The 18,963-nt window shown below is 38.8% G+C and overlaps 1 protein-coding gene across 3 annotated transcripts in view; it reads right to left on the reverse strand.

Moving 5' to 3' along the window:
* The window catches only part of LOC130710045 (PH, RCC1 and FYVE domains-containing protein 1), a 30,058-nt gene extending 23,928 nt beyond the window's left edge, over positions 1–6,130 (reverse strand). The window contains exons 1-6 of one of the 3 annotated variants that reach the window (XM_057559198.1): positions 5,416–6,123; positions 5,017–5,103; positions 4,053–4,142; positions 3,796–3,876; positions 3,435–3,599; positions 1,276–3,342 (exon numbers count right to left, since the gene is read on the reverse strand). In XM_057559198.1, coding sequence (XP_057415181.1) covers positions 1,276–3,342; positions 3,435–3,599; positions 3,796–3,876; positions 4,053–4,142; positions 5,017–5,103; positions 5,416–5,466 — 2,541 coding nt within the window. In that variant the 5' untranslated portion in view covers positions 5,467–6,123. Of the gene's footprint in view, positions 1–1,275; positions 3,343–3,434; positions 3,600–3,795; positions 3,877–4,052; positions 4,143–5,016; positions 5,104–5,415 lie in introns of all 3 variants that reach the window. The other 2 variants (XM_057559199.1, XM_057559197.1) reach the window with 2 other exon arrangements.
* Positions 6,131–18,963: the final 12,833 nt, after the last annotated feature.

Consider the following 18,963-nt stretch of genomic DNA (forward strand, 5'->3'; position numbering starts at 1 on the left):
GACAATTTTATGATCATGAAGACCCCTAAAAGAAGGTTGTGACACCCGGGGCCGACGAGGGCGGGGAGTGATCGCCGGTACAGTGAGGCACAGACAAGGAGCGACTCCTGGCAGGCTTCTAGGCGGAGGGACACATGAATGAACCGATCTCGCACCCAAACAAGAGGTATTTTGAGACTGTATAGGTATAGGACTATACAGTTGAGGAGGGTATAAACGATTTGACTGTTACTACTCATAACAATAAGATGCATCTTCTTTTCGGGAGCCTATCTCATAAAAACTCCATGGTTAAGTGTGATTTGCCTTAGAGCAATATTGAGATATTGGGATGGGTGACCTCTTTGGGAAGTTTTCCCGGGAAGCGCGTAAGTGAGGACAAAGCACGTTGAAAAGACTCGTGTTGTTAGAGTGAGGTCTGTCGTCAGATCGGGATGTTACAGAGGTAGTTGTGTGGGTTCCTCACAAACATCCTTAAAATCCTCCAAAACTAAGTCTCTTTGTTTAGCAATTCCAGGTCTTCCACTTCCTCAGAAATCAAGGATAATATTCTCTCTAAGAATGCTAATAATATTGACATAAAAGTCCTAATTAGTTTTACAAATCCGACTCTAATTATTCTAATTAATGTGCTAATTAATTGCGTTTGACTTTCAACAACAATGATACGAAGAAGGTAGAAAGAAGAGAGAAGACAGAGGAAGAGAGTAGAGAGAATCAAAGAGAAAAGAAGAGTTGAGGGATAAAGAGGTTTCACTATTATCAACCATACTGTAACAAACTCTCTGCTGGACTATATAAGAGAGTTACTATTTCTGTTTCAGCCCTCACAACTAACTATAATTCTATTTCAGTCCTTATAACTAACGATCCAATTAATCCCCAAAATACCATGCATAATACACTAGAAATGCATATCAATTCCTAAAATATATTGTATAATACTGTATATGTGTATCAGATTAAGTTATTGTTATTAGGATTTAGTCATTATCAATAGGAGTACTCCCCTTAGGTTAGAATCATGGGTTGAATTATTTGAGTTGTAAAGGGAACCAGCCCTATTGGAGAAACCAGCCCTTAGCTCTGTAGAGGACCCAGCCTCTCAGTTCCTGCTTATCCTTTTTATTTTAGTATCAGTCTTTAATTCAGAAAAATATCAAAAATATTACATTTATCTTCCTTTCTCTTTCATTTTTCCACGTTAGGATTTTCAGATCCCAACAAATAGTAATTTTTAAAGAAGGATATGCATAAAATTTTGATCCAGCATACCTGTGCCCTTAAACTTAAAACTTCTTGATTTAGCATATCATTTCTGTGCTTTAAATCATCATGTATATCTTCATAAGATTGACGTGGGCTTGACTTTGATGAAACTGGAGACGTTGATTGACAAGATATTCTTGTAGCAGGCTCAGAAACTGAAATGTGTTTCCTGCATTCTCCAGAAAGAGAATTTGATGATTTTGGAGGAACCAAACCCCCAAGTTGTAATTTTCCATTCAAAGCTGTAAAAATATGGCTATAATGTGATTCTGGAAGCTTCAAGTGACTGCTTTCTGTTTGAACAATAGAACCAAAAGAAGGAAGTCTCAGTAGAGTTCCCTGTATTTTAGTGGCCCTACTGTCTTGCAAACCAACGCATCTCAAGCTAGGAGTTTGTACACAGGGTAATGATTCAGAAGCTTTCTTAAGCTTATTATAACAGTCATCACAAACCCGATATGGCTTGCTGGAATTCGGAGCGAGGGCAGCTTTCATAGATTTCCTGCTGGTGCATAATTTGCAGAACACAAGTCCACAGTTGTAACAATTATGACGTTTCCTTCTGAAATTAAATGGATTATGACAACCGGAACAACAAGAGTGATCAACACTTGGTATCCATTTATGAAGACACACAACAGCAGTAAAGTTTGAACCACAAACAACACTCTTCACTTGCTTATCTTTCAAAAACTCGACAAGTGTGGGTTTATTCCTGTGATCATTGTCTCCGTGACCTAATTGCCCATTCAAACCCTTTCCCCATGTGTAAACCTCTGCCTTAGAAGTGAGTACTGCAACATGATATGAACCACAGGCAATATCTTCTATGAAACTGTCAGCAATTTTATCTTCAACACGTGTAGGGACTTTCCCATCAGCGGGAGGACAGCCAAGTTGTCCATAAGCTGTACTGCCCATTGTATATACATGTCCTGAGGTTGTCAAAGCAATTGTAAGACTGTGGCCACAAGCCACTCGGTAAATGTTTTCATTACCCAATGCAATTACGCACTCCGGAACTAGTCTTGGTTCCCTATCAACATGTCCAAGTTGGCCTTTATCTCCATCACCCCAGGTGAACAGTCTTCCACTAGACGACTGTGAAGAAGATTCCACACACTCATCTATAACCCCAACAACTGCAGCAGTGTGCCAAACACCACAGGAAACCCTGGTTGTTCTCAACCCTTTCAAAGTCTCTACTTCCCGAGGAATATTTGTGCTACTATGATCACCATGACCTAAGGCACCAAAAGTTCCATCACCAAAAGTAAACAACTGCCCGCCTGATGTAACAATAGCTGTGTGCCAAGGTCCACAGGACACATAAGATACACGTACACCCTCAATATCACCACTTACTCTTTTAGGAATCCAGTGACTGACTTCATTTCCATGCCCAAGCAAACCAGAATTGTGAGTACCATCACCCCAGGTATAAAGATCCCCAGAATATGTAACAGCACAAGTATGATATTCTCCACATGCCACTAACTCAATATTCATGCCACTAAGTGTGTCAATAAGCTTAGGGTGAAAAACATCCACTTCTATACCATGTCCAAGCCTACCTCCTGACTCCTCTCCCCAACTAAATATCTCTCCCTGCTTGGTAACTAGAACAGCATGCTTGTAGCCACAACCAATACTATGAACATCAAGAACTACTTTTGATTCCAAGGCCTTGGGGAGGATTGCATCCATCTCAGAACTAGATCTGCTTCCAACTCTTTGCATGCTGCCACTACCAAGAATTCCATAACTTATATCTTCTCCCCAAATAAAAACATCACCTAAGGCATCAAAATCTTCATGATAAGAACCCTGGCTGGATGAACTTACAGCACTGGATAAACTAACTCGAAATGCCTCAGAAGCAGAATTTCGATTGCTCGAGTTGTCCACAGACCCAGAGGATAAAGATGAATTTGCAACTGATTCAGCTTGACTGGAACTCTTGCTAGCTGAAGTATATGAAATAATTTCAGAGAAAGCCTTTACCCACTTATTTTGTGAAGAAATTTCAAACGCAGCTCCGTTGGTATCTCCAGGGTCCTGTTGTAAAAAAAACTAGAAAGAGTGAAAATAAAGCAATTTGTCAATGTCTAATAGTTTATTCGAACTGTATGAAACAAAAGGAGGTGAAAGCCATTGTTACAGACAAATGGTGTAATTGATGGAGGGGATCTTCTCGTGCCAGACTTCGGACTTTCAGAATACAGACTATCAGGTCTTGCTTCGAATCTCCACTTGTTATAGGTACCTCGCGCAACTAATGCCTTAAGACCAACAAACCAGATTTCGGCTTCATCTTTGTCCTTGCAAATCTGTAAATACAATAGCAGTGGAGTCAGGTCATGATGTTTACAATGTATAAATCCCCTTTATCTTAATGCTCTTTTTAAAAACTATGGACTCGCTTTTCACAACAAGACAGTAAGAGAAGAAATAATGATGAGTTAATCTTCATTACAGTACTAGAAGTTATAATATACTTAATAATAATGCAGAAAGAGCACGCACCAAATCCAAGGACCTATCATTATATAAAAGAGAAAATGACTGATACTCCTTCTCAGGCCGAGGATACCGCTGAAATGTTGCCTGCATCATTACAAACAAATCAAAATAATGAGTACAAAGCAGTAAGCCCATAGAAAAAATAAAGCACTCAGATCTATACGTATGTATTTTTCCAAACTATGCCTACACAGGGTGAAGTGCAAAATCTCAGGAAAAAATATTGAGCTCGGACATATAGTTGCTTGCTACAAACTTACAGTTCGCTGCCCAGGAATGATCTTTGAAACAGTACTGAGCCTAAGCTGCTTCTCTTCCTTGCCAGAGTACCATAAGAGCAGAGACTCATCCTGAACCACATATGAAAAGCATTCAATCGAACAGAACATAGCATGCTGATGCTTCTTGTTCTTTTTAAATTTATTCAAAAAACACAATGCTACAGATATCTAGAAATTAAGTGTTAATGGTTTGTCTCAAATCATAGACAGGAACCTTAATACATTTTAAGTATTCCTTGAAAAAGCTAAAATACCCGAGAAATATATATATATATATAACATCACAAATACAATGCATCTAAAGAAAATGATTTTGATCTTGTCTTCATCTCAAGCTTGATTTTGCATGCCCTTGACTGTTTCGAACCTGAGAAAATTATACGATTGGAGCTCCAAACAAGATTCACATGTCCCTAACCTATTGTTTACAACTACACAATGTACGTAACTACTATCATGTTTTCATTGTCATCATTACTATTAATAGCAGCCTAATATAAAGATTCACAATGCAAGTTGGCATTTGAGTCTACGAAGCTTCGTCAACTAATCAATGCTTCAAATAAAAACCATCTATATTTATGATGATAAGTTTCTAACCGTACGAAAACTTTCAAAGTGGAACTACTGGCCAATGACTTTTAGGTCTAACTTTTTTTTTTGAAGGAAGGTCTAACTTCACTTCTAAGGAAGGGGATTGAGAATAAGGTTAAAGGTTCATATCTTTCCAGAACTGAGAATACAAGTATGGGGACCAGAGTTGTTTGTTGTTTTTGTCACTTTCCATTAGCAAACTGTTAGCATTGTTAACAACTTACGAGTTTTTTTTTTGTATAAAACAAAAGATGGGATATAAAATAAAATTTTAATTAAATAAAGTAGTTCCATGTCATTTGATGGGCTAATAAAAAGGTTTAGGAAAAGAAATACCACTGAAACATACATTGGAAAGTCTAAACGGGCAGAACTTCGGCTTCCCTCTTCTCCCATACTTCAGCAGATACGAGCCCTTCTTCAGAGATGTAATTGCCTATAAAAGGAACATATAATGTCAGGTAACTGTAAAAGAAAATAATCCTATGACTGCAAAACCGTAAAGCACGATGGAAGACCTCTGATTCTAGCTTTAACCTCTCCTTATGTCAGTAAAGAAGAAACTATATTATGAGCTCTTATTCATAAAAATATATCTGTTGAACAATGAAGAACTAAATAAAAACGGAGGTGAATGACACACACAAATAAGCAAATAGAATGTTTTCAAGCCAACTTTTTTTCTCCTTTGTCAACATTAATCATTATTCATTAATAACATGAAATTTAAAGAAAGCAATTACTGAACCTGTTCGATATCCCTGTTGTCGCCAACACCAGTTTTCTGAGGATCAGCCATTCAAGTTGCAATAAGAGGCGCTTCCAAAGAACGGACCCAATACCCATTTGAACCACAACCCAACACAAAGCAGACACCATAAAGCAGCGTCCAACCTCTCTCCATGAAAACCAAAACTCCAATTTCAGCTCTCGCAAATTTGATCAAAAAGAAAAAAGAAACAAAGCTGCTTTTATCTACCCCATAGCTCAACTACACTCAAGCTTCATAAAACCGCGGAGAAAAATGCCTCGGGGAAACGCATTCAGCTCAAAACGCAGCGAAAAGAAACCCTAGAATGCCCGTGAACTCGAATCCCACCAAAATCTTTCAACGTCACAAATGTGGAACGGAACAACGCAGTAGATATCAGAACAAGCGACATTGCAAGGAATCCCCAGAAATCATGAAAAACTGAACCATTTTCAAAGAACTCAGGGTTGTTAAAACCGCAGCGAAGAAAATTTGCAGAAACAGAGGTTTCGATTGCGAGTTGCTATGATTGAGAGACAATGCCTTCGATTCGATTTTCCCAGCTCAAATTCGGTGAGAGCTTTGGAGATTGGTAACACGCGAGAGGCTCTCTCTCTCTCTTCTGAGAGGAGCTAACTGTTTCTTTTTTTCTGCCGGTTAATGCCACGTCAGCAACTGAAATCTGAGAGATGGCGATGGCTCGTTTTGTCGTTTTGTGAAACTTTGGGGGACAAATGAGTCCAATTTCGGGATTTGAAACGACATGCCCTCGCTGGTGTCGCTCTCATCGGCAGAAGCAACAATGATAATATGATATATACATACTTCTCTTTTTATAAACTTTACTAGTGTTTTTTTACCCAGGAATTTGTCTGTCGTATTTTATACGTCAATCACTACGTTGATTATTTTAAATATAATAAACAAAAATGAAATAGAAAAATCTTAAATGGTAAGCAAAGTGGTCAAAAACATAAAGGCAATAGAACAAATCATAGATATAAGGCATTACCAACATATTAAACAACAGATGAAATAGAAGAGTCTGAAACGTTAAGCAAAGTGGTGAAAAAGTCTTAAATTGAAACACTGGTTTGAAATTCGTGCAATTGAATAACTAATAAACAAAGATGAAATATAAGGGTTTGAAATGCGAAGCAAACAACTGATTAACTAATAAAAAGATTGTTTAACGAAATCTCAAATTCTCCAAAACATATAAGGGGACGGTTTTCTGGTGTCTAATAAACAATAGCTGAGTTAATCTACAGTGAACGTGATTATGCGCGTTCGTTTCCGCTCATACGTTCTCAAAAACTTATTGATAGACAACATTGCGCGTGGAGCTCGAAACTACCCCTTGTTCATCCATAATGAGCACCTTCAGCCCTTTTCTAGACTTCACCCTTGAGAGAGCGACATACAACTGTCCATGAGTAAACACAGGCCTCGGAAGGTACAAACCCAAATGAGAAAGACACTGACCCTGACTCTTGTTTATAGTCATTGCGAAGCATAAAGTCACCGGGAATTGCCTTTGAGAGAATTTGAAGGGAAGACCAGAGCCAGAAGGAGTAAACTCCCTTATTTCTATGTCATCTCCTATTTTGATTTTATGTTGTGGTTTCAGCCACAAAAGGATATACTGAAAATTGATTTTGTATGCATGAGAGGTTGTTCTGAAATCTCCTCTACTTTCCCCCACTCCAAAGAAGGATCTGATAAACGCATCCCTCGTTAAGTGAAGGCTGGAACTTGTAAATTAGAGACTGCCTTACAGAAGTGTGGATCTTACAACCTTGTTATTAATTTAAGAAAATTAATACACAGCGTGGATTTAAAATTTTAATATTTTATGAAAAAGTTTCTCAGATTTAAAGTTTTTAAATTGGCCAAGATAGATTTGTTTTGGAAATAAATTTTAGGTGCAGAAATTTCTTCTCTCCGTTAATAACTGAATGCATTATGTTGCCCATTTGATTTTATTTGAATTTTTTTTTGTTACAACGGAAAATTAACAAAAAACTAAGCTAGAACATCCTGACACAATAAAGGCACGACGTTAGTAGGAGGGAGGTGCCAGATTTGCCTCCTACAATGAGTCCTCGTTGCATATTTCGCCAAAGCATCCGCTACCAAATTGCGGTCTCTAATTAGGTGTCGAAATGAAACCTGCCACTCGCGGTGAAGCATCTCTCTAATCTGCTGAATCAAGTCGCACTATCAATACTGACTCACATCCTGATTTCCCATCACCACCTCCACCAGCTCAGTACAATCTGAGAAGCACATCAAGCTACGGTAGCCAAGGTCCCAAACATGGCACAACCCTGTATGCAAAGCTCACAATTCAGCAGTGAGTACATCTTCATCTCCCCAAAATTCTGTGAAACTCGACAGCCAACGACCATCCTTGTCGTGCTGCACTCCCCCTCCGTCGATCACACCCGGCCCTGGTCGCATACTCCCATCGGTGCACAGCTCCACCGAGCTTGCTGCGTTGTGCTTGCTTCCTCCTATTTGAATTTAACATAATATCAATCAATTAGTTTAGAATATAATAATTGTTTAAAAAATTATAATGATAGTTTTTATTTGCAAATATTTTTTAAAATATTTAAAAAATTTATAAAAAAGTATAGCAAATGAAATCTATTATCTATACGAAAAGAAGAGTTGTTTTCAAGAAACTTCAGCCACGTGCAACAACATTGTCATTTTTCCCCCCTTAAAAAAAATTCCATACTTTTTTTAACACCCACCTTTAACCGAAATTAAATTATAATAATGACCAAAATCCAGCATTGTGTTATTTTTAATTTACAAAAAATACAACAAAATAAATGATTTCAGCGAAAATAAGGTTATAATTAGCAGGAAAAGCACGGGTGAAGAGAAGGGAGAGGTGCTTTAAAAAAAAAAAGGTGTACATGTGTCAAGAGAAGAGAAGCCAAATGTGAATTAATCTGGGAGTGACACCTCATCAAATTGGCCTGAGAATTAATCTCGGAGTGACACCTCATCAAATTGGCCTGATGGAAGTTCTTCTTTTCTAATATACTAGTTTATGACCCGTGCCTTGCACGGGGGAATTTAATTTTGAATATAAGTATAAAGTTTGTTGATCAAATATTTAATTAATTTTATTGCATAATCAAAGTGATGTGGTTTGGTTTTGTTGTATTTCTGCGCATTTGTTTTTGTTTCTTTTTTATTGAAGCATAAAGTTTTTTGAGAAAATAAATAGACAATTTTTGGCGTAATTGTTGTTGCAAAGCACGGTGTTTTAAGGGCAAATTTATGAGATCGATATGTGAAAATAGAACAAAATGTAAATTAAACTGACAAAACTTTTGAATAATAGTAAATGTTCAACTACGGTGTAAATGTAATGTAGCCGAAAAAAAGTGAGGTTACACTTTAAAACTGTCAAAACTCTGTATTGTTAAATGACATCATTTGGGCATCATTCTCGAGCTCCCAACCCGATGAGTTCTAAATCTTGTAATGTTCATAGTAAAGATAAATTATTTTAATGTCATGTAATATTTGTGGATAAATTCAATAATGTGGTTCTAAACAACCATGATTTAGCAATTAGAGTATGAAATTTGACATTTGATTTGAACTTTGAAATTATGTCCTGGACTGTGCAAATTTTGAGGACGTTAAATGTTGATTTAAACTCTTTGTCGAAGTTGTCTTTTCCTTCTACCTTGAATAGAATTTGCTTATGCGCCAAATCACCAATTTCTTTGGTGTGTGGGGGTGTTCCATGTTGCCGCTCTATAATAATTTTAAATAAAAAGAAAAAAATTAGTATCTTATCAATTCATAATTTAATTAAAGAGTAGTGTTATTTACATGTACATGTTCACCTTTTCCATTTTTCTCTAGTATTTCTTTGCTTTTTTTTATTGAGGAAAGCACAACTATCATGATAAATAATTATCAGTTGTTGATCCAATATTATCCGCAACATTAACTAACAGCTTGTACCTAATGTAAACATAAAAAAAATTAAATTAATTTTAAAAAGGGTATCTGAGCAATTTCAATAATCGGGTTCATTGATATTCCTGATATAGTAGATGCTATCATACGTACAATCATACTCAATTCGATGGAATTGTTTAATCTTAAACAGAATATGAATCAAATTAACTAAATTATGGTAATTGGAGTTTATCATGTGGTAGGATTTATGTGCATGTTACAATTTGAGCAGTAATAAAGTGCTTCGTTAGATGATGTTGTCGCATGACATTTGCAGTCATGATAAAACCAATCGTCGGTGTACACAATTTTTTCAATCGCGACATACACAATAAATATTGTACGCTGAAATAATAAATATGAGTAATTGGATTAAATTATTAAAAATAAATGGACGTAATTAAAGTAATGAATCTAATTTGGAAGAATGGATTTATAACAATAAATGAACGTAATTAATGAATTAAATTTGTAATCATTAATCATAAAAAATAAAAGAACGTAACGTTTGCTGAGTATCAATTTTATAATTAATTTTAAATTTTGACTGAGTATTAATGCGTAATAAATTTCTCATAATTGAATTTAATTAAATGTCTTTTTAAAGCAGTTAATACGTGATTATTTTTTTAATTCTTTCATTTATGTATGGTAATTAATACTTCCATCATTTTTTCTTTAAAAAGCGTTTTGTATTTAAAAATGGAAAGAAAGATGATAAGTTTTTTTAATTTATTTTTCAATCATTTTGTGAAATTTGAAATCATGAATTTTAAGAAATTGATGACTGTAATTAAGGAATTAAGGAATCAAAACTATTTTTGAAGAATAAACTTTAATAAATAAATAAAAGTAATTAATGTATTTAATTTTCAATCATGAATATTTCAAAATAAATGATTGAAAATTAAATGAATGGTTAATAATTCAATTAATGCTGGCACTAATATTTCTAATATAAATTTCACAATTTAAATTTAATTCAAACTAATTATTTCTTATATAAGAGTCAATGCTATAACTATTTGAAATTTTAACTGAATATTATTTTGTAATAAATTTCTCATAATTCTTTTCAATTTAATGCATTTTTAAAAGCATTAAATATGTGTTTTATAATTTTAATTACTGATTATTTAATTTTCTTATTTGTGGTTCAAAAATTATATCTTCATTTGTTATTTTTCAAAAAAAATACGTTTTGTAGTGTAAAAATGAAACATGCTCCGATTTTTTTTTAAAATTATAAATGGTATAATTAAAATTAATTAAGGAATATAAGTGAGAAAAACATACCGATCTGCACGCAACCAAATATTCGATGTTTGTGCGTGAAAACAGTTTTAGGAACTCATTTTCTTCAGTAACTTTTAAGTTTTCAAGCAATACGTTCATTAGTTGAGTAGGAACTGTGTCACACTCCAATAACCTGCAAAGAAATGATTATGAGTTGGAATTGTCATTCAAATTTGTTGAAACGATTATTCAATATTTTGTACGGACAAACCTGTCTTTGTAGCACACAGCTTCAGGGATGTTAGGATTGAACATTACTCCAGTGCATTCTAACCCAGTAGTTAACTGATATTTCCCTGCCAATTTTTTTAGTGGCCGGATGTTATTTACAGACTAATCAAAATGATGAATTAAGAATTTTATAGAGAAGTTTATTTTAGAATTTAGATCAAAATTATTAAATGTACTTGATGTGTTGTTACCGCTCCCAGTAGTATGATAACAACAACATGCTTGTTATCTCCTGCACTTGGAACTGCATGCAAATCGTCAACAAATTCGCCGTATAAAAACCATTTAAATTTTTCCTGCAAAAATAATCAATAAATGTCGCTTAATTTGTTTGTCGGCAATTAAAAGTCTTTTTGTTTCTCCGGTATATTATGATAAAAGCTAAATTACCGTCGAGATTCGATTTCAATGTCTCTGATATTGGTTACCGCTCCGTCCTGCTCATATCCTTGATAGTTTCTGACATGCGTAATTTCCCCCATGACATATGTTTTCATGTTAATGTAAATGCTTGCAAGTGATAACCTACGTGAAATTATTTAAATGGCTAAAAAGCATTTTTGCCCCCTGATGTTTCAAGTTTGTGCAAATTTTGCCCCTACTCTATTTTTGTCGACGTTTCTACCCCTCATATTTTCAAACAGTGCACTGTCTACCCCTCCGTCAGTCATGCTTTCTCAGGAGAGGTTCCTGAGTGGATTGGAGAGATGAAGAAGAGTATATGAAGTTGATGATGATCAAGGAAATGATATAAATTAAATTTGTTTGATCTATATATCAATTATGTATGTAACTGAACTGGTTGAATGCATGTTTTGCTACTTATAGGTCTTGACAAAACTGAAGCTATAAATGGAGTCTAACCGCCGAGTAAATCTCATATCTCCTCATCTTCCTGAAACATCAAACTCCATCTTTCTTTCAAACATCAAACGCCACAGGAAATGGCATGTTACATCGCTTATTTGGAAGAGCTCAGGAAAAAAGCTTTTGATGAAGATCTCTTCATCAACGTCAGGCATCCAAAAGATCCCAATGTCTACGAATTGACCAACAAACTGTTGGGAATGGATCTGAGCTCTGAAATGGACGCCATCCTCCGGGATTTTCTCTCCTACGTGGAAGAAATTCAAGATCTCTGCCAGTGGGAGCTGGATCTGCTGGAGGAGAAGGAAACAGTGATAACAGCTCTGGAGGCGGTAGAAGAAGGTCCTGAGAAGGAGGAGTTAAGCCGGAAACTCGGTAACTTAGGGTACAAGCAACACCGGTTGGAGCTCGAGAAAACAGAGCAGCGCAAAGAATGTAGGAGAATGAAGAGAGACCCTCCCTTCTAAATGTACTAAGTCGAGTATTTGAATAAAAGTTTGTGTCCCGAATTGTTTTGTCGTGCACTAATAAGATCATGCGAGCAAACAAATAATTGAGTTAGGAAATCATAACGACGTAAACAAATAAATGAAGGAAGGAATGAATATTTAAATGAACAAAAGGTAATTATGCGGGCGAGGCGAGCGGCCCGCAGCTTACTTCCGCCTTTTGTTCGTCGTCATCTAGCACGTGTTTTCAGCGCTAGCCTTCCGGTTCCGTGTGAGTAATTTTTCGAGAGTGTGCTACACATAACTAGGACTTTCGCTCGGTATTTTACCAAGGCTTTCGTTCGCACCAATATTTCCCGTAAGAGCAGGTGCAACCCCTCCAGCATTATTAGGTGAGGACTTACAACGCTGGGGGCCCAATGGCCATATGGGTTTACCCAGACTTTTAGCCTAGTTAAAAGTGCTTCCCGCGTTTCAGGAAGACTTGACTCGCCCAAATTTCGGGGAGGTTCTTTGGATAAAGAGCTTTATTCACGCATGCCGCCAACCAGTGGCGACGGGAAGCTCATCCGCACATGTCGCCTGCATGGGCTACGGTCAGCGCCGGATTTTCCGGAGCGATCCCCAGACATCAAGGTCGTGTTGGGATTGCCACCTTCAGGGAATTTTTCCCACCGGGCTGCCGTCTCAGTTCGATAGCTAGGAGTATTGCTAAGAATATCCTTTTGTATTTGATTTGTTTAAATTTTTACACCGAGGGATACCTCGTTAAAAAACTCCTGTGTCGGAGAAAAAGAGTGCATCTTTATTTTTAGTCCTAACTTTCTGGCTGCTTCCTTGATTAGAGTATTACACCTAGCACCTCATTCTCGTCGCCCAGCCCAACTTTCTCGCCGTAGGAGGAAAGGAACCATTGTTGCTCATCTTCACTCTCGGCGTACCTTGGCCTCTTCCTACCGTCCACTGACTGTTCGTATCCTCTTGTATCTCGGCGACTTTCACACCGTTTGTTCTTTCTATTAGCTTTCCCAAAGAGCTGGTCCAATGTAGGTGGCCCCCTGGGAGAGGTTCCTCCTTGTTCTCCGCCAAACAAATCGATGTTGTCTTTTACCAGCGTACTCAAGCGTCGCTCTTGCTCCATGGTGAGCTTGGGCTCGATCGCCAATATTCCTCTACTCTTTCCCTTATCTCGCCCCTTTACCTTCTTTCCGCTGTCCAACTTTTCGCCGACCTGCCTTTCTAACTCGCCCGCGACGTCTTGGTACTGCGCCGCTGGATGTCCCTGCTCGCCCTCAGTCCCTCGATTCTCGTGAATCCTGTGTCTACCATTATCCTTCTCTCGGCCATACAAGTTAAGGCTACGGTCGCGGCATTTCTTCACTCCTCCCTGATCTATTGTTATCCTTCCCACTCGTCCGCAGGGTAGCGGGTATTTCATCACGAGGTGAGCTGAGGATATAACTGCACGAAGGCGATTCAAAGTGTTCCGCCCTATAATGACATTATAAGCTGCCGCAACCTGCAAGACCAAGTACCTTATCTTCAGAAGTTTGGAATCCTCGCCTACTCCAAAAATCGTGTCCAATTCCACATAACCGCGCACTTGAACTTGCTTTCCTGAGAATCCCGCCAAATTCCCTGTGTATGGCCTTAGGTCTTCGTCCCCCAGTCCCAGCTGCTCGAATGCATTCTCGTAGATTATATCGGCTGAGCTACCTTGGTCTAACAGCACCCTACTCATGTTGAAACCCCTGATTCTTACCATTACCACTAAGGGATCGTCTGTATGGGTCTTTACTCCTTCAAAATCTGCGGACGACACTATTATGTCTGAGTGTTTGTTCTCGAGCCAAGCCGAGCAGACTTCCATCGGCGGTGTTTCCCCTATTAGTTTTTGCCCCCTTATCAATGTACCGACGTCGCCCCTGTGGCCCCCAACAATGATCATGTTAGCCGTTTCCACAGTTCCTTCTGAAGGTATGAAAAACGGTAGAAAGGGGGGGTTTGAATAACGTTTTCAAAATAAAACTTCCACCTTAAAGATTTTAACAAATCTTTCGAGAACAAAGTGCTTAAGATAAGAGATAGAAAAGCACACAAGGATTTTATCCTAGTTCACTTGATAAATCACTCAAGCTAATCCAGTCCACCCGTTAAGGTGATTTCTTCCTTCTTAGAATGAAGGCAATCCACTAATCAGGTAAATGTTACAACTGCACTTGAAACCTACAAGTGACTAACAATTACACTGACTTAGCTCACACTAAGATTCACTCTCTTAGTCTTCTCTAGGATCCGATCAACCTTGATCTCCTAAAGGTAACTAAACAACTGTTTAAGAAAGAATGTTTACAAAGGATTTGCTTCTGAAAAGCTAATAGTAAACACAATGAATTCAGATGAAAGAATGCTTAGAAAGTTTGAATATGGCTTGCGCGTGTGAGATTCTTCCAACCGCATCTTTCAATCTTCAGCCTCTATTTATACTCCAAGGATAAGGGTTGGAACGCTGCATGGAAATGCTACCGTTGGAGGGCAGTTCTGGAAATTCCAGCTTCTGCTGTGGCTGAGAATGTTAGGTAGGTCGTCAGGATAGTACATTTGCTTTTGTACTTGGATAGTGACTTGACCTTTAAACCTAGTAGACTTCTGATTAGGGGAATGCTTCATGTTGGAACTTGTGAAGCTCGTTGATCAGAGTCAGAGGGAAGCAGAGATCCTCTGACCGTTGTATCTTCTAATTCTGAACTCAGAGGGAAGTACATGGTCTTCAGAGTCATCTTGCTTCTAGACATCAGAGTTTCCACTTTTCAGCTTCTGGATCTTCAGAGTCTTTTACACCAACAGAACATCTGAACCTTCAGAGTTTCTTGGTTGTCAGAACGTCTGGATCTTCAGAACTTCAAGTGACTGAGTCCATATCAGAGCGTGTATGACTTCAGATCTTCTGAAGCGTTTCTACTGTTCAGAGTGAACATAGATGTTGCGAAAGCGTTGCTTGGGTCACTCTTTATGCACAGTGCTTCTGATTTGTGTGAGATTGAATTGAGGTCAGAGCCTGTAAATAGCACACTCAGAAAAACACGTTAGAGTACCATAATTGTTCATACTAAAATGTTAACTTGTAATCATCAAAACATAGAGTTGTACTACACGATCAAAACTTGATCTTACACCTTTGTCCTCGCCGCTTTCGACTTCCTCAGCTTCCTTTCTCTTCGCCACCCACGGTTGTCTCGCCTTGATTAGCCGCTTGATTTGACCCTTGAGTGTAAAACAGTCGGTGGTGTCGTGGCCTTCCAAGTTGTGGTATTTACACCATTTGAGCCTATTCCTCACTTCGCGTCCTAGCTTCGTGCTGCACTTACCTTCCTTGTTTACATCCTCGACTCCCGCTTCCAAAATAAAAATAAACCACACTAACACAGCTTACACATCAAAAACTGGGTGTACTCCCCCTTTTTGTCATAAGCAAAAAGTATGGGGTGTGAAAAACTTAGCTTGAAGTACAAGGTACTCCCCCTTAGAGAAGGTCCAAGTTTAAAAACGATATGGAGAAATAAACGATGCATGAATAAGAGTTACGCGAATTAAAGAAGGGAGTTAAAGCATAAGAAGAACGTTTACCACCGGCCACGGGAGTAAAGAGAAGCTTCAGTTACCAAGGACTTAACCTCGAGAAACTGTAGGAGCAATAACTTCCAAGGAGAGAATGAAGCTTATATAAAGCGATTTAGAAGAGAGTAAGCTTCACAACTCGATCAATACCATAAAAAGAAATGGCTTCATACATGGTTGCACTGGAAAAGCTCAGAAGGAAAGCCTTCGAGGAAGACATGTTCCTTAACATCCGGCACCCTGATGGTACACGAACGATACAAGAGCTGACGAAGACACTGCTTGAAGAAGATCTTGGTCCAGAGCTGGAGAAAGATCTGAAAGAATTCCTTGGCTTCGTGGAGGAAATTCAGGAACTCAGCCAGCTTGAGCTGAATTTTCTGGAAGAGAAGGAGTCAGTGGAAAGAAGAATCAAGACTATAGAAGATAGTTTGGAGAAGACCGAGCTTAGCATCAAGCTTGGCAATATAGAGTATGCACTGGATCGGCTGGAGAAGGAAAGAGCAGAGCAACGCCGGGAGTGCAGAAGAATGAGGAAGGATGCTCCATTCTAGATGTAGGGAATAAAATGTATGATGTAATAAACATGAATTATCATGAATAAAAAAAAATTTGCAAACACAATGTCATATATATATATATGCAATGATAAACGACGAGTAAGCAAAATATAGCAAATAATAAACGTAAAAAAATGAGAATAAAATAAGTTAAGAAGGAAAAACGAAAGAAATCCTAAAAACTAAGGCTTGTCAGAGCGACGCAGGAGTTCTTGAAGGACTTGCTTCATTTCCACCAGCTGAGTCTCATGAGAATTGAGACGTTGTTCCATGATGTCAAGTCTGGAAGAACTTGGCTGTGTAGAGGTAGAGGGAACATTCTGAGCAGAGTTAGGAGCTTGAGTGGAATCAGAAGCAGCAGGAGTGAAGACCACTAGTGCAAGAGCTTGACATCTAAGAGCTTCAGCTTCAGCTTCTAGTCTCTCAGCTTCTAATCTTGCATTTTCAGCTTGTGCAGCCGCTTGACGTGCAACTTCTTCTGCTTGCTCTTTCTTTCTTTTTGCTTCTTCAACAGCTTCAAGTAACTTAGTTTTTTGCTGTTGTTCATGCAGAGCCACTCTTCTGTTAAACCGCTGCCTGGCAGCCTCAATCCTCTGATCCCTTTCTGCAGTGAGATGACTCATCATAACAGGAACCTGAGCAACTAACCAAGTACTCAGACGATTCCATTCTTCAGCAACAGAGTCAGAGTTCTCACTCAGGTCAGTGTGACCTTGCACATTGCGAATCATCAGTTAAGCTTCATGATTAAAAACACTGATGCACTCAGAGAGAGAGGTTGGCCTGAGGTAGGTATAGGGAACAATTGAGAGATTGGTTTCAGGAGAGGTTGGGTGGTTGCTGCTGTTTGCCTCAGAGGCACCTTGAGGAGAACCAACATCAAAAGTTTGGACATTTGGTTCAGAGGTTTCAAGGTTTGGTACAGAGGTTTCAACCTGAGGATGTGGTGATCTAACCGAAGAGTGGTTAGACATTGAGTTTTCTGGTTCTGGTTGAAGGGGTTCTTGTTGAACTTGGTCTGGTTGAACTTGTTGGGCTAAAGGGTCTGTTTCATGCAAGGGGTCAGCCTGGATGGGATGATCTGGGTCAACTAGACGTTCTGGTCTAGGTCCAGGGTATCTCCTAGGGCTTGGCACTGTGAGGTAGTACTCTGGAATGGCAGACACTTTTTCTTTCCTAACTTCGTGAAATTTACGAAGTGACTCAGAGTTGTTGGAAGGTGAGGAGTCAGCAACGTTGGTAGGAAAGGATACAGAAGTATAGGGAGTGGAAGAATCTGTATCAGCAGTTCTACGAACAGGACGTTCTGATGCTCTGGGGACAGAGTGATCAGACGTTCTGGGTTCAGGTTCAGAGGGTTCAAGAATAATGGGTTCAGAGGTTAGTGGGTTGTATTGAATGGTAATGGGTGAGGTTGGTTCAGAGGGACGTGGAGTCTGAAGCATATTCCACAGAGGTGCTTCTTCTTGGGAAGGTTGGAAAAATGAAGACCTTGGTGAATTTGGTGGAGATGTGGTTTGGGCAGCTGGTTGAGACTCTGGGATAGGAGTGAGTTGGGTGGCTGTGCGGTTAAGAAGTGTAGAGATGGGGAGTGCATCAAGTGAATTTAAATCATCATCAGATTCAGTAACAACAGACTTACTTGATGATCGCACGGCAGACCGAGTCACTCTGGCAGAAGTCTTCATTCTGATGACTACAGCAGCAGGTTCCACACGGGTAGGCTTCTCCACAATTCTAACTTGCTTCTTTTTCTTCTTTGGAGGAGAGGGAGCATCATCATCATTATCACCAGCATCATCATCAGGCTTGGTGGTTTCATCGTGCTTCCTCTTAGGCTTGTCAGCCTTCTTCTTCTTCTTCAGAGGAACATCAGACTCTTCAGAAGATTCCTCCAAGACCATTTTTCTCTGAACTTTCCTCTTGGTAGGAGAGTCAAACTCTGGAGCTGGTGGCAGTTTTCTGAAAAACTCGTCCACATCAATCTCGTACCCTTGTTGCTTCAGATCATCAATGTAGCACAAAATAGCTTCTGGGTTATCTGCTTGGGACCACAGAGGGTAATCATTCAGGGGCACCCTTCTTTGTCTTACTTCATCAGAAGTATCTTCATGAGCAGGGGCAATCTTCTTCTTGACCAATCCCATCTTCTTTAAAGATGTGGATATAAAGACATCACTAACGATTGTAGACAGATCCTCTGTGCATCCTGCCTTGATCAGATCTTCTATGAATTTGCTCTCAATGAAGAGATCTGAAAGCAGTCTCCCAAAGGGGATGTACTTGATAGCAGACTTGATGGAGGCAGTGGTTCTGGACTTCCTGATGCATTCTTTCAGGTAAGAGAACAGGAAGAAAGGAAGGCAGATCTTCCTATGATCCTGAATGAAAAACAGCATTGCCTTCTGGCAGAAGTTGATGTAATCAGGAGAGCTTCCCTTTGGCCTCTGGTTGATGCAGTGAAGCAGAATCTTGTGCCAGATCCTTACTTGGGATGAAGATCCACCACTTTGTAGTCGCTCTTGCCA

Source organism: Lotus japonicus, chromosome 4, assembly GCF_012489685.1.
Source record: "Lotus japonicus ecotype B-129 chromosome 4, LjGifu_v1.2".
In the NCBI taxonomy this organism is placed as follows: Eukaryota; Viridiplantae; Streptophyta; class Magnoliopsida; order Fabales; family Fabaceae; genus Lotus; species Lotus japonicus.